A 15,447-nucleotide genomic window follows, 5' to 3' on the forward strand; every position below is an offset into this window, starting at 1 on the left:
AGGCTATAAGCCTGAACAAGTTTTCAACATGGATGAAACAGGCTTATTCTGGAAACGGATGCTGTCTCATACTTTCATTATGAAGGAAGAAGCAAAAGTCCCTGGTTTCAAGGCCCCAAAAGATAGGGTAACTTTAATCATGTGTGGGAATGCTGCGGGCTTTATGATAAAGCCAGGGCTTATTTATAAGTCCAAGAACCCAAGGGCCCTAAAAGACAAATATAAGGATGTGTTGCCTGTGTACTGGATGCACAACCCTAAGGCTTGGATCACGAAACTCCTTGCAACTGATTGGTTTCATCAATGTTTTATCCTGGAGGTTAAGGTTTATCTGGCAGAGAAAAGCCTTGATTTCAAAGTGCTTCTGATAATGGGCAATGCTGGAGGCCATGCTGTCGACTTGATGTATGATGGCATCCAGATAGACTTATTGGCACTGAACACTACATCGCTCATTAAGCCAATGAATCAAGGTGTTATTCGTGCGTTTATGGTGCTCTACACCCGAAACACCCTGCAAAACCTTGTTGAAGCTATGGACTCGGATGAAGACTTCTCGCTAAAGGTGTACTGGCTTGAGTACACAATTGCATCGTGTCTCCAAAATGTTCAAAAGGCCATAAAGAAGATGAAGAGCAAGACTTTGAATGCCAGCTGGAAAAAACTGTGGCCAGAAGTGGTCCATCATTACAAGGGATTCTGTCCTGATGAAATTCATCACTCTGTGGTGGATAAGGCAGTGAAGCTGGCAAAAATACTGGGAGGAGAGGGCTTCAGTGACATGACTACTGAAGACGTAAATACCCTGATCGATGTGCACTCTCAACCGTTGATGGATGAAGACCTGGAGGAGCTGACTAAGTCAGCAAGTAAAGAAGAGGATGAGGAACAAGATGAACAACGGGTTGAAGAAGAGGAGGACGTTGGCCTAACACTTGATCGTCTTGCAACCATGGTCAGAATGGCCAAAGAACTTCAACGAGTGGCTAAAGAATGGGACCCCCATGTGATTCGTTCATTGCAGTTTGCAAATTCAATCAACAGTGTCATGTCAGTTTACAAAAACATTCTCTATCAGAAGAAGAAGCAGCACCAGCACCTCCCCATAACTATGTTCATCACTTGAAAGAAGAGGTTGGTTACTCCTATGCCTTTAGCGGAAGTAGAAGTTACGGACGAGGCTAAAGATACTACTGCACCACCTAAAGAAGTGCCTGATGAAGTGGTGCCTTTAGAAGAGCTGTAATGCTCTTCTTTGCTGTGCAAGTACATTCATTTCATCTTTTATCACCATCATCATCAGTACCTCACAACTAATTCATCATCTTCATCATTCAAGTTGTAGTATATTTCACTGGTGAGTACATATATAACATTTTGTAGTACTGTATACATATGTTGTTAAAGTTACGCAGGTTTAAGAGTGTAGAATATGTTTAAGAACATAAGTAGTTTTTATAAAAGTGTGGAAAAGGTTAATAAGGGACTGGGAACAGTTTATAAGTGTGTGAGAAGGGTTTATAAAGCCTTAAAATATATATAAATACTAAAATAAATGTAAGGTTCCTACTTCGTGAATTTTCACTTATCCCAGGGTGAGGAGGCGTCTAGAACGTAATACCCGTAGTAAGTGAGGGAATACTGTACTGTATTTAAGTCTTGAGAATGTCATACCTAAAGAATCTCTGCCTAGTCCAAGTTAAATAATGAGTACACACACACTTTATAATTAGTTCCTGTGGAGTCAAAGGAAAGATAAAATATCTTGATTAAATGTTTTAGATCTGTGTTCCAGAAATTCTTAAGAAACATTGCTTTTGGTATATACATATTCCTGTTCCTTCTTGATAAAAATCTTAATTTTTATTTCTCCTTTGTTATAACATCTGGTGTGAGAGTTGTGAGAGAAGGTGGTAAGTTAACAAAAAATATATAAACCCTTGATATGTTACTTGAAAAAAGCTGACAGATTATACATACCAAAGATTCAACAAATTTTATATTTATTAATGTGAAGTATGATTTATTTTTAAATTAGTTTTTCAAATTTTCATTTTTTAGTTGATTTTAATATAAATGGCATAACCAGTAAGTATAATATATTTTAAAATAGTGTGGACCTATTTATTTGAAATTGATGGAAATTGATGTCTAGGTCCCTGTGATTTTTTTTTTCCTATTCTCTTCTAAGAGGTAATGCTACCTTTTCATATTATCATCTATCCATCCATCTTTTTATTAGTGTCAGCTCTTCCTCCAAATAATACCCATTTCATATTACTCCTACCACTGCCACCATAGTCTGAGCCACCATCATTTCTTACCAGCTTCTTTCCCTGTTTCCATTCTTGTCCCCTCTTTTATTCAGTCCTTAGAGAGTAGCTCCCACCATTTAAAAATACATATATATACGCCAAATTATATCAATCTTTTTAAAAAGTATATATATTTTTAAATATGCTTTATTGGTCATGCTGTTACAGTTGTCCCAATTTCTTTTCCCTTTGTTCCCCTCCTTTCAGTGCCCCCCCCTTTAGTCCATGCCCATTAGTTGTGCATATAGGTCTTGTCGACATCTTCCTGTCTACTCTACTCCCTCCTACTATGCTTCTTATTCCTGTACGATCTCCCCCCGCCCCCCGTCTGCTGACCTCCCCCCATAATATTCCCCATACCTATAATTCTTTTCCCACTCTCGTTGCCTACTTAGTTTGCCTTTGTTTTGGTTCCCTAGCTTCTGTTGTTGGTTGTTGTGATACAGTTTTCATTTTAATGTTCATAGTTTTGATCCTTTTTCTCCTAAACAAGTCCCTTTAACATTTCATATAACAGTGGTTTGGATCTGATGAACTCCTTCAGTTTTACTTTGTCCTGGAAGCACTTTCTCTGCCCTTCTATTCTGAATGACAGCTTGCTGGATAGAGTAATCGTGGTTGTAGGTTTTTGCTTTTCATTCCTTTGAATATTTCTTGCCAGTCCCTTCTTGCCTGCAGAGTTTCTTTTGAGAAATCGGCTGAGAGTCTTATTGAGACCCCTTTGTACATGATTCTCTTCTCTCTTGCTGCTTTTAAGATTCTCTCTTTATCCTTAATTTTTGACATTTTTATTATAATGTGTGTTGGTGTGGTTCTCTCTGGGTCCAGTTTTTTTGGAACAGTCTGTCCTTCCTGGACCTGTAAGTCTATTTCCTTCCCCAAGTTAAGGAAGTTCTGCTTCATTACTTTTTCACATAATTTTTCAATTTCTAGTTGTTCTTCTTCACCCTCTGTCAACCCTATGATTTCGATGTTGGCCTGCTTATAGCTGTCCCATAGGTTTCTGAGCCTCTCCTCATTTTCCTCACTTTTTGTTTCCTCTTTCTGCACTGGCTGACTATTCCTTCCCCATCTTATTTAAGATCTGCTGTTAGGTCTGTAAGCATTCTTATAACCAAAGCTCTGAACTGTGCCTCAGAAAGATTTCCTATCTGCTGCTTTATTAGATTAGATATTTGCTGTCTGGGCAGCTGCGTCATCGGGATCTCTATATCATGATCTGTGCCATCCTGACAGTTTTGTGTTTACCTTTGCTTCCTGGGCGGGGCTGTCACACCTCCTACAGAATAGGGGACGGAACCCCGTGTATTCATCACAACCAGGCGACCCTTCTCACCATGTTGAGGCGTTTTCTGTAGGGGTTGGGGGGTCCAAAATGGATTCCTGCTGTTTACTCTCTGCTGAGAGACCAGGAGCCTTCTCCACCACCTCCGGGCCTCACAGTCCAAGGCAATGGGGATCTGCCTTCTCTGGTGTTGGAATAGCAAGCTCACAGGTCTGGTCTGCAGCCAGGGGTGCTTCCCAGGCGCTTCTTGCCTCCCCTTCAATACAGATGTCTGTGTTTACCACTGTCCCGCCTCCATCGCTGCTGCTGCCGCCACCATCACAGCTTGACCTCTTGGCCCTGGCTTCGCCCCTCCTACCCATCTGGACAAGCACCACTTCTTTATAACTTCATATGTCAGACTTCCATTTATTTTCTGGAACTTCTGGTTATTTTTGGTTTTGGGGTAGTTGTATTCCTTCTTAGTTATGGAGGGAAACAGAGCATGTCAGTCTAGGCCTCCATCTTGGCCAGAAGTCTCCTTAAAGTATATTTTATTGATTATGTTGTTATAATAGTCCCAATTTTTTCCCCCTTTGCTCCCCTTCCTCCCAGTACCCCCCTTCCCTCCAGCACTCCCACCCCCCTTAGTTTATTTCCATGGGTCATGCATATAAGTTCTTTGGCTTCACCCTTTTCTTTATTATTCTTAACTTCCTCCTGTCTATTTTGTACCAACCAGTTATGCTTCTTAGTCCCTGCAGCATTTCCCTATTTCTCCTCCTTCCCCCTCCCAGCTGATAACCCTCTGAATGATCCCCATACCTATGATTCTGTTCCTATTCTGCTTAGTTTGCTTTTGGTTTTACTTTTAGATTCAGTTGTTGATAGTTGTGAGTTTGTTGTCATTTTAATGTTCATAGTTCTGCTCTTCTTTTTCTTAAGTAAGTCCCTTTGACATTCATATAATAATGGCTTGGTGATGATGAACTCCTTTAGCTTCACCATGTCTGGGAAGCACTTCATCTGCTCTTCCATTCCAAGTGATAGCTTTGCTGGATAGAGTAATCTTAGTTGTCGGTTGCTTTTCATCATATTGAATACTTCTTGCCAGTCCCTTCCTGCCTGCAAAGTGTCCTCTGAGAAATCAGCTGATAGTCCTATAGGCACCCCTCTGTAGGCAGCTCTCTGTCTCTCTCTTGCTGCCCCCAGGACTCTGTCTTTATCTTTCACCTTTGGCATCTCAATCATGGTGTGTCCTGGTGTGGTTCCCTCTGGGTCCAGCTTGCCCGGGACCCTCCGTGCTTCCTGGACCTGTATGTCCATCTCCTTCACAAAATTTGGGAAGTTTTCCTCATTTTTTTCAATTCTTTCTTCCTCATTCTGCACTGGTTGATTGTTTTTTCTACCTTATGTTCCTAATCATTGATTTGAACCCCGGTTTTCTTCCCTTCACCATTGGTTTTGTGTGGATTTTCCTTCATTTCACTACGCCTAGGCTTCATTTTTCTTATGTGTTCGTTTGCTGTACTCAAGCATATCTGTCAAGCCCGTGAGCATCTTTATCACCATTGTTTTGAATTCTGTGTCTGTTAGGTTTTCTATCTTTTCTGTTAGGTTGGCTATATCCTCGTCGCTTAATTCTCCCAGTGGAACCTCGATCCGTTCCCCCTTTTGGGCCATACTTCTCTGTCTCCTCATTCTGACAGGCTCCTTTGTTTGTTTGCCTCTGCGTCCCAGGTAGAGCTGTCACACCAGTGATGTTGTAAGGGGCGGAGCCTTAGGGATTCATCAGGACAGGGCAACCCGTTTTCACGTTGTGGCGCTGTATGTGGTGGAGAGGTTGAGAGGGAACAATGCCACTTGCTCAGCACCCACCCCTTTTCCAGGCACTTCTCCCACTTCCATATGGGACTGGCACCCCTCTTAACTGTTGTCCTGGCTGTCGTTCCCAGACTGGGTGGGTCTGTGGACGTTCTAGGACCATGGGGGCTGCTTAAACAAGTGAACTCTACTGAGAGACCAGCAGTTTCTTCCTCCGCCCCAACCCCCACTGGTTCGCACAGTCAGAAGCAATGAGGTTTGATTTTCCCTGATGGTGGGACTGTGAGCTGTGAGGTCAGATGAGGAGCCGGGAACGCTCCCCAGGATTCCCTCCTGACTTTATAAAACGCATGATTGTGCTTGCTGCCACCGCCGTCACCACACCGCGTCTTCTCCGCCCCTCCTACCTGTCTGGATGAGTATTTTTTCTTTATATCTTTTTTGCTGGACTTCCATGCAGTTTGATTTTCTGGAATTTCTGGTTGTTTCTAGTTTTGAGGTAGTTGTATTTCTTCTTAGTTGTGGAGGGATACTCAGCGTGTCTAAGGCCTCCATATTGGCCGGAAGTCCTGCTATGTGGTTTTTAATTAATTGTCTTTTTTACTCTAGCAGTTAACGTGATTCTAAGTATATAGCAACAGTTCAATAAATGCCTGATGAATTACTAAAATTTGTAATTATAATGTACTTTCCTCCCTGTTACTTTTCCGAAATTAACCTCACTAAAAAATACTTTTTTTCTCCCTTTTAATGACTACCTAGGGGGTTGGTGGATAGGCATGAGGGAATCTAGTCCCTGAATAACATTCAGAGTTATAGAAAAGCTTTTATAAATGAGATTCACCAAGGGGGTTCCACTGCCCAAAGAAGTTTATGTGTCTTCTAACATATTAATAGACCGTTTAAAGATATCTGTATTTCACACCTTGTAAGATTAATAGCCCAAAAATAGAGCAAAGCAGTGATTAAGCTGTTCTTCACTGTTGTTCATGTTTAATTGAATAGCTTTTTCTCAGACTTCAACCTGAAGAATAGTTAAATATTTGAGTTTCTACAATTTTAACAGAATTTAAGAGATAAGGCAATTATTAAATAGCATGAATGCTTTCAATGAACGTACACATCATCCTGCCTTTAAAATCTACAACATAAGCAGTTCACCATATCTACTGAAAAATAATAGTAACTACAGTGTCTCTTTTTGAAATGAGAAGTAAAGCAGCTGTTCATTTCTTATTTATAGCTGAAGAAAATATCCTTATTCATAATACATGTACAAGAGAGATGTCAACTTTGATGTTTATCCCCAAGTTTTTTGTGGAAAGATATGGTCACTATGTATTCAGGTCTATATATATTTCTCCCATCATGAAATTTCAGTTTGTACATTCACCTTAAACAACTTCAATTGATAGCTTTGGGAACTTTATAGAGGTCACCTTAAAAAAATAAGTAAAAATCAGCACTGATTTAGTAATTATTTTACCATGGGCTCAGAATTACTAGTGTTGTATGTGGTAAAGACTTAAAAGCAAAAGAGTATGCATATTATGTAATGAAGATTATAAATTTACACCAGGATGAGGAAAGAAAAATTATACTGTGGCTTGAGATATAATTCCCATTGTGCCATTATATTAATAAACGTAGGTTGTACTTGAAGATTATATGCTCCAGAAAACAGATAAGTAGATATAGTGTTGACAAACACACTAATACTGAAGGTGCATATGAAGATTTTGAACTTAATTTCAAAAAACTTTCAAAAATAATTTCAGAAAAATCTTTGTGTGGGATAATTATATTGGAGTTGCTATATTTTCAAGAATAATATTTACTCCTTTTAAGTGGAATTATTGTATAGAACAGGCCTTACACTTTTTTCTCTCTTATTTTTTGGGCCTGAAAGTAAGCATTTGATGCTATAATGTTATAGTCAGATTTATGACTCTCTGATGTGTCCCAATAACCTTTAGTTTATCTGTTTATTTATCTTAGCAATTCTTCCTTCATTTTCTAGTTCCACATAAGAGTAAGGTAAAGCTTGGCATTTTCCAAAATATTATTCTTGATAAAAGCAATATTTTTGTTTAGGTGACAAACAGCATGTTTGGTGCTTCAAGAAAGAAGTTTGTAGAGGGGGTCGACAGTGACTACCATGAGGAAAATATGTACTACAGCCAGTCTTCTATGTTTCCACATCGGTCAGAAAAAGATGTAAGTTAATCAGTTATATTGTGCTTACTCAGTGGTGTATGCCTGACTCTTTCTGGTTCCTGATAAGTAGTGTATGAACTGCAGTATACCATTTTTGGTTGAATGACTATGTTTTAGGCACATTTATAGGCCCTGAAGTACAAAGATGATGATGAGCTTACATTCTGATGGGAGACAAGATGTTCTATGATTCTTAAATTGGAATATGGTAACACTGTGGTAGGTACTCAAAAACATGGAGTAAACATGGTATTGCTTTTAGATAATCAATTGTTTTTTAATTTGTGAAGTTACTTATTTTATGTTAAAATATGTACAGAATAGAAAGAAGATTTGCACAGATTTAAAGATCCAATGACAGGCTTCAGAGGAACTTGACCTTTCCCTTGCAGTCTTCTGGCTGCAATTCTAAGTCTCCAACAATATTTCTTCAAAGTTCAGTTGTAAGGATGCTATAATAGAAAAAGTTTTTGAAGAACTGTATTCAAAACATGGAAGATGATATACAAGTTGTGAATTAAGTGCTTTGGAAGGCTAGTTGTTCAGTATTCCCATTTGGAATGAAAGGATTTAGGACTTAGCCAAATCATAATTAGCCAGTTCATGAAAATACTTCAAATGAATTCAGTTGTTATTTTCAAATTCTGGTAAGCTTTTTTAAATTATACACTATACAGTAGATCTTCACTTGTCATTGATAGGTTTTTGGAAAGTGCAACTTTAAGCAAAACGACATGTAACGAAAACCAATTTTACCATAGGCTAATTGATAGAAACAAGAGTTAAGCTCCTACAGCATATTTGGTCACAAAAACATCACCAGACTTCTAAATAAAAACCCAAAACATTTCTAATATTAAACATTGAAATAAATATGAACTATATATACTTTTAAGAAAGAGTAATAAAACAAGTAAGAGAATTATTTTCCAACCTGTTTATTCTAGGTCAGGGTCACAAGTGGTCAGAGCGTATTCCGACAGTTCAGGGAGCAAGGTTGGACTCAACCCTGGACAGGACGCCACTGCATCCTAGGGTGCACACATACACCCACGCTCATTCAGACTGGGACAATTTAGACATACCACTGAACCCAATATTAACATTTTTGGGACATGGGAGGAAACTCAAGAACCCTGGGGAAAATTGGCACAGATATGGGGAGAACATGCAAACTCCATATAATCATTGATCCCGCCCCCATCCCCTGTGTTTAATGAAACGAGGAGGACATGCTATATACTTATTCAGACCAGTTGCATTTTTGTACTTTGTATTGTTTTTCCTTTATGAACTAGCTTTTCCTAATTTTCCTGTCTTTGTAGTAATCTACTCTAGTTATTAACCTAATCAGATTTTTAGTGGTATAGAGTTATAAAATTCTAAGATAGAAACAGATGCTCTTATTTTTTCATTAAAGTTTATCATTAGCAAATAACTTCCTGTGTCTTTCAGAATTTTACAAATTGGATTAACCTAGGTTTAAGTTTGGATTTCTGTAGGCTTTTAAAGGTCTCCTGCCTGCCCCCCACCCCCCGGTTTTGTGTTATTACTGTTTATTTGTATTTGAAAATTGTGTCATTTTGGCAACAAACTATTAATTACATTATTGGGGCTCTTTTTTAAGTTATGAGTGTGGTAGTTTTCTTTATAATTAGTGTGCAGTAGAAATAGCCCAGAATGCCACCTAGTTATTTTCTGTTATGTTACTGTGCTAGCTATTTGCTATAAATTATAATTGAATTATTTTTTACCTAAGTTGCCATGCTTAAGTATTGATCTTATAATTAAAGAATTTGGGATCTCTTTCTGGTACCATCACTGTGGAAACTATAAAATTAATCCCTATGTGTTACTGTGATTATAGTACAAATTAAGTTGATGAAAAAGTGGCAGTGTTTATTGATGAAAAGCATTTATTCCTATTAGGAAGCTGTGAAACTTTTAAACTGTATCTGAAATAAAATGTGTGAAGAGAATAATGATAGAGATATGTCTTCTAGAGAACAGAAGTACTATATATGTTACAGTTTCTTAGTCAGAATTACTTACATCCACTCACATACTCACGTATATTGGTTAGAAATCCAGCCTAGTTGTCACAGAACTAAGAATGATTTGATTCACGAAACTTTTTGATTAATTAATTAAAAAGGTAATAAGACACAAGGATCAAGAATTTGGGCTCTAAAACAGTACATATAAGTATTTGGATCTTAGTTTTGTCTCTTAGCAAGAACTTTTCCAAGCCTCAGTTATTTTATCTGTAAAATGGGACTAGTTATATATAAATAGTAGCTACTTATTAAATTTTTGCTGTTGCTAATACTATTTTTATTACAGTATAGTACAGGGTTAGTATATAAATTTTATAAAATATGCATGGGAGGAAGAAAAGTTACCCAGTGTTGACAGGAATAATTTGTTGATAAAATTTTAATTATATACTTTAAATATTTTTACTTAAAAAATGTTATTTAACTCTGTGACACATTGACATATTTTTCATTAGAAAGCTTGTGGCAATGTCAAGAATACCAGCTATTATTTTAAGTCTTTGCCTTAGACAAAAGCTTACTGTGTTTTTGTTTACTTAATCCTCACTGGAAGACATGCTCACTCATTTTAAAGAGTGGAAGGGAGGAAGAGAGAGAGGGAGAGAAACCTCCATGTGAGACAGAAACATCGATCACTTGCTTCTCGCATGCATGCCTACTGGGGACTGCACCTGCAACCTAGGTGTGTGCCCCTGAATGGGTATTGAACCTTCAGTTTATAGGATGATGCTCCAACTGATTGAGCCACACTGGCCAGGGCAGAAACATACTGTTTTAATGTACAGTGAAACATTGCTAAATTTATACACATGCACACATACAGTCATGTATATTTTCCATATAGTTATTGGCCATTTGTATTTCTTGTTCTGTGGATTACCAATTTTTGTGCTGTTTTATATTTCTTTCTTGAGACAGTGTCTTTATTTATTGGTGTTTTCCATATATTAAAATTAATGCCATTGTCATTTGTTACAAATATTTTCTTAGTATTTTGCTTTCAATTTAGTTTATGCTTTTTTAAATATAAAATATTTATCTTTTTTGTTTCTGTTTTTTGAGACCATGTTTAGACTTTCCCCGGACTGCTTTCTTCTAGCACTTTTGTGCTTCATTCTTCACATATAACTTAGGTTCATTAGAAATGTTTTTGGTATAAGGTATGAATTCTATGGTGCCAGATTCTCCCTCACCGTGAATATCTGGTGGTTTGTCCATATACCATGTATAATTAGATCACTAGTCAGAAAATATTTTCATAAATGACCTGACCAGATAATAATTATTTTTTCATACCAAGAGACTACCTAAAGGATATTAAGTAGGTATTTATATAACTTTAAAATGTAAAGAAAAAGAAACATTCTTGACACACACACCCTACAAGTATAAGCAGTATGCTGGATTTTGCTTGTGTTCAGTAATTTGGCCTCCCCTGGTTTAGACCATTTATTTATATCTAGTTGAAATTTCTTCTTTATTATATTTTGGTATATTCTTGGGCCTGCTACTAACTCTTTTGTTCTGTTTATCATATTGATTCAGTTGCAGAACTACAACAGTTGTAGTTCATAGACAATTTTCACATCTTAGTGTCAGGTAAGGTCTTCCCCATCCTTTACAAAAATTTTTTTGACTGTTGCACATTTATACTGATGTTTATCTTCTTTCAGAAGAATATGTTTTTTTATTCCTTATGCCTTTTAATAAGTAGAGTTTTATGGTTGCCATTTTCATTATATTTTTCTGATTGGTTTTTTACTGATATATAGAATACTTTATAGAATAGTTTGTGTATATATTTATAACTAACTACCATTCAGAACTTTTATTAGTATGAGCTTTTATCTTAGTCACAGGATTTACTAGCTATGTGTCCTTGGGCAAGTTACTCAGTCTTGGTGTATCTGTTTTCTCATCTATAAAATAGAAATAAGAGTTTATGATTTGTAGATGGTTATAAGGATTGAATGAATAGCTGTATGTAAAACTTTTAGAAGACCAGATAGTAAATATTAAATAAATTTTGGCACTGATAGATGAATAATAATCTTGTTATTCTATTTGATTTTTGGGGGTTTTTAGGTTGTTATGTATATCATCTGCAAATAATGATTGTTTTGTCCTTTAGACAATTTTTGAAGAGGAAAAATTTTTTAAATACTAAGTAAATGACAATTTTATAATTTTTTTCTCTCTGGGAACAGTGAAAAATAATTTTAAATTATAACTTACAATAAGGAAAACTAATAGTTGAGGGAAACTTTAAGCCAATTATCAAAAAAACAAAAACAAAACAAAAAAACACAGCCAATTTCCTGATTTACCCTATTCATAGAGCCTAAAATGTAACTGTTTGTCACATACATGATTGTAAACATATATATGAGATTGTGTGCTAATTTAATTGCTAAGTAGTTCTTTAGGCCTACTTGTTATTTTCCAAGACCTTTTATTCAAGATATACCTGTACAGTATATATGTTTCTATAGAACGCCGAATTTGCTGTTTTGAAATGTAAAAGTAGTTTTGTAAATATTATAGATATGTTATTTAAATGTTTTCAAAGATTAAATCATAGGCAGATATGGTCTTGATTTCTTTATTATATTTTCTTTATGGAGACTTGAAAATGGAAAGCATTCATATAAGATGTAAAGACAAAACTCTTTGAGGGTAGTAAAACCTAAGCAACTTAGAATTTTTAAAAAACATTTGTATTTAATTACTAACATCTTTTTTGGTCTAACAAGTCTTCGTGCACTCATTAGATGATTCTTAAGCATACTCATTTTATAAGACAAACTTGTAAGAACGTCTTTTTCGTTGTTTTAATATATGCTGTAAAGACATGAAATGTGACACATTAATTACTTTTAAAAACTCTTAAAACTGGTAGAGTAGGTTACTTTCTTATTTTGATAAACAGCAACCATTTTGAACTCATACCTAGGTGTTAGCCTACAGCAGTTATGGCAAGTAGGGTTTCTCTCAGGCCAACTAATAATCAACATTTCATTAAAATCTAGTATAAAATAAGGATACCTTTTATCACCATTATTGTCATATTCATGATTAATATTTAATTACATGCTGAAAGTCATGTTGGCTGTTCTCATTGGACTCTTTATCTTAAGACCATAGCACTTTAAATTTTCAAATCTTCACATGCTTCTCTCTCTCCCTCTGTCTCCATATCCAGGTATCGGCTGAAATATCTGAGAAACCTCTCTAATCCACTCTACCTAAGTAGCCTGTGTATACTGTCTGTACAACTTCTACTGTATCATTCTGAATTCTTTCCTGCATTTTAACAATCATAGGACCTACCTTCCTGAAAGTACATATTTATTAATTGTTCATTATCCTATCTATTCCACTAGAATTTAAGTATAACAAAGGCAAGGATTTTACCTGACTAGTTTACTGCCATGTTCTTAGAACTTATAAAAATGCATAGAATATAGTAGGCTTTCAGTGAGTCTTTGTTAAACAGAAAGAAAGTTGATATTGAAAAATAACAATTAACATTATTTGCAGATGATATGATTATTTACCTTAAAAAACTCAAAAATCACCTTTAAACCTTCTAAAAGAAAATATGAGTGCATATAAATGTCATTTTTATATAAGAGCGATAACCTGATAGAGTTAAATGTAAATATAAATTAGACTATACACTAAAGAAATTGGAATTAAATTTCAAATCATTTGAAGGGAATGTTTTAAAACCTTTTACATTCATCGACATTCACATTATTTTTAAACTAAGCATTTAAAGATAAAAACCTGTTTATCAAAGGGAATTAAAATGATGCAAGATACATTGAATGTTAATATGTCTACAAAAATTATTACAGTGTTATCTCAATATAATACTACTAATAATTTATATTGGAAAATGCCATTTTATTTCCATCATACTAGCAAGAAGTTTGTTTCTCTTTTAGTGGAAGAATAGTCAGTATCTGTGAGGGAGCATTAAAGTAACTGCTATGAAAGTGTAATTAATACATTCTTTGTAAAAAACAATTTATTAATGCATATTAAGAGTCTTTAAGAATGTGAACATTACCTGAATCGGTGAACATTACCTGAGCCTTTCTATAAATTTGTATTTTGCTGGTTCTGACCTCACATTTAGACCATATAATATAAAGATGTTTATTCCATACTTCTTTAGTAAAGAATTTTAGTATTAAATGTTTAATAGGGATTACTATTGACAAATAATTATCATTGACTATTTCAGCATACTTTAAATAAATATTCTTTCTGAAAATTTAATGGTTTAATCAAAATTACTTGAACTACCTAGTAAATTTGTAATTTGTTGTTAGTCATCTGATTCATAAGATACCAGATCCAATGACTTATTTTTCTTTCCGTTGCCTTCCTTGTTCTTGTTGTCTTTTGGCCTTCCTAATGTTATCTGTTTGCCACATTTCATTCTGATTTTTGTGGTTTCATTTTTTTCTTCACCCATGCGATTTTTAATGTTAAAATGTTCATCAGATTCTATTTATACTTAGAACTTCATTTTCCATTGTTTCTTTTTCTGTTTATAGATATGCTATAGTGAAAGTCATATGTCTTTGCTGTTTTTGTCCTGGGAAAATAACAGTCTTAAGTATTATCACCATACTTTTAAGTATATTATATTATGAATCTTTAAAAATATTTAAAAACTTATTTTATTTATTAATTGCTTTTTGTTCAGGAAAGTTTTAACAAAACTTTATTGTATTTTGAAGTCAGTACTTATGTAGACAATAATTTCTTGACCAAACTGATTTTAATTTTTCTTGTAATAGGTTTTGTAATTGAAAGTACATTTATTGGAGGGAATAATTGTGACAGGTTGTCACTGTTGGGAAGCACAAGAGGGATAGAATCATTAATACTTTGTTGTTAGATTTCTGGCAGGAGCCAGATTTACCTGTTGAGTTTTCAAATATATTTTTAAACAAAAATTTTTAGACTTCTTTTTGGTGGTGGGTTTTAGAGTTTATGTAGTAACTGGAAATAATTTTTAAAATAGTTTCTAATCTGTCGATATCTTTGACATTCTGTATATTTTACAAAGGATAAAGGGGCTTTTTGTTGGGTCAAGGAAATAACTTGAATTGCATTACTAGTTCTAGCTGCTTCCTAGTTTTGTGTTTTTACTTTTTCTTTTGGTTTGATTACAGTGTATATTATAGACTGAGAAATAATGAAGGATATAATTGTTAAGATAGTTTTAGACTGGGAACACAGTAACTGTTGGTTTCACTATTCTACTGATTGTGTGACATTTGATCTTTTCTACCATTTCCCCCTTAAAAACACAAGTTCTCCTTATTTTACCTGGAATTTGTGATGACAAATTTCTTGTTATAGATTCTTAGGCAAAATTAATACAAATTTAGGGTACTATTCAAAAAATCCTCCAAAGGCTGAGTGCCCCTCTGACTGCTATTAATGACAGTCCTGCTTTGGGAGGAAGACTAGATTACTAGCAGCTGCTACTACCATTTATTGAACTTATTATATTATGTGCCCTATCTTATCTTTTTAAATCCTCACTTCAACTTTATGAGGTAGGTAGTGTTATTTTCATCCTACAGGAAGGTAACAGACTTGACTCTCCCGTAGGTAAGTGGCAGAACCAGAGTTCAGTCTCAGATTGTTTTCTGATCCAAAGCTGGGCTCTTTCTACTTAATGCTGCACTCCTTACTGTAATTTGTGTCTTGATCTAAAGTTCTATATTTTTTCTAAGAAGTTTAT

At 35.2% G+C, this 15,447-nt stretch overlaps 1 protein-coding gene across 7 annotated transcripts in view; it reads left to right on the plus strand.

The window, feature by feature from the left end:
- Nucleotides 1–15,447, plus strand: part of CNOT2 (CCR4-NOT transcription complex subunit 2) — a 134,534-nt gene that overhangs the window by 83,005 nt on the left and 36,082 nt on the right. For all 7 annotated transcript variants that reach the window (XM_090273611.1, XM_090273610.1, XM_090273615.1 and 4 more), the window contains one exon: nucleotides 7,498–7,620. In XM_090273611.1, the coding sequence (XP_090129737.1) occupies nucleotides 7,498–7,620 (123 nt within the window). The remainder of the gene's footprint in view (nucleotides 1–7,497; nucleotides 7,621–15,447) is intronic.

Source organism: Furipterus horrens, unplaced genomic scaffold, assembly GCF_987537825.1.
Source record: "Furipterus horrens unplaced genomic scaffold, mFurHor1.1.pri manual_scaffold_4, whole genome shotgun sequence".
NCBI lineage: Eukaryota > Metazoa > Chordata > Mammalia > Chiroptera > Furipteridae > Furipterus > Furipterus horrens.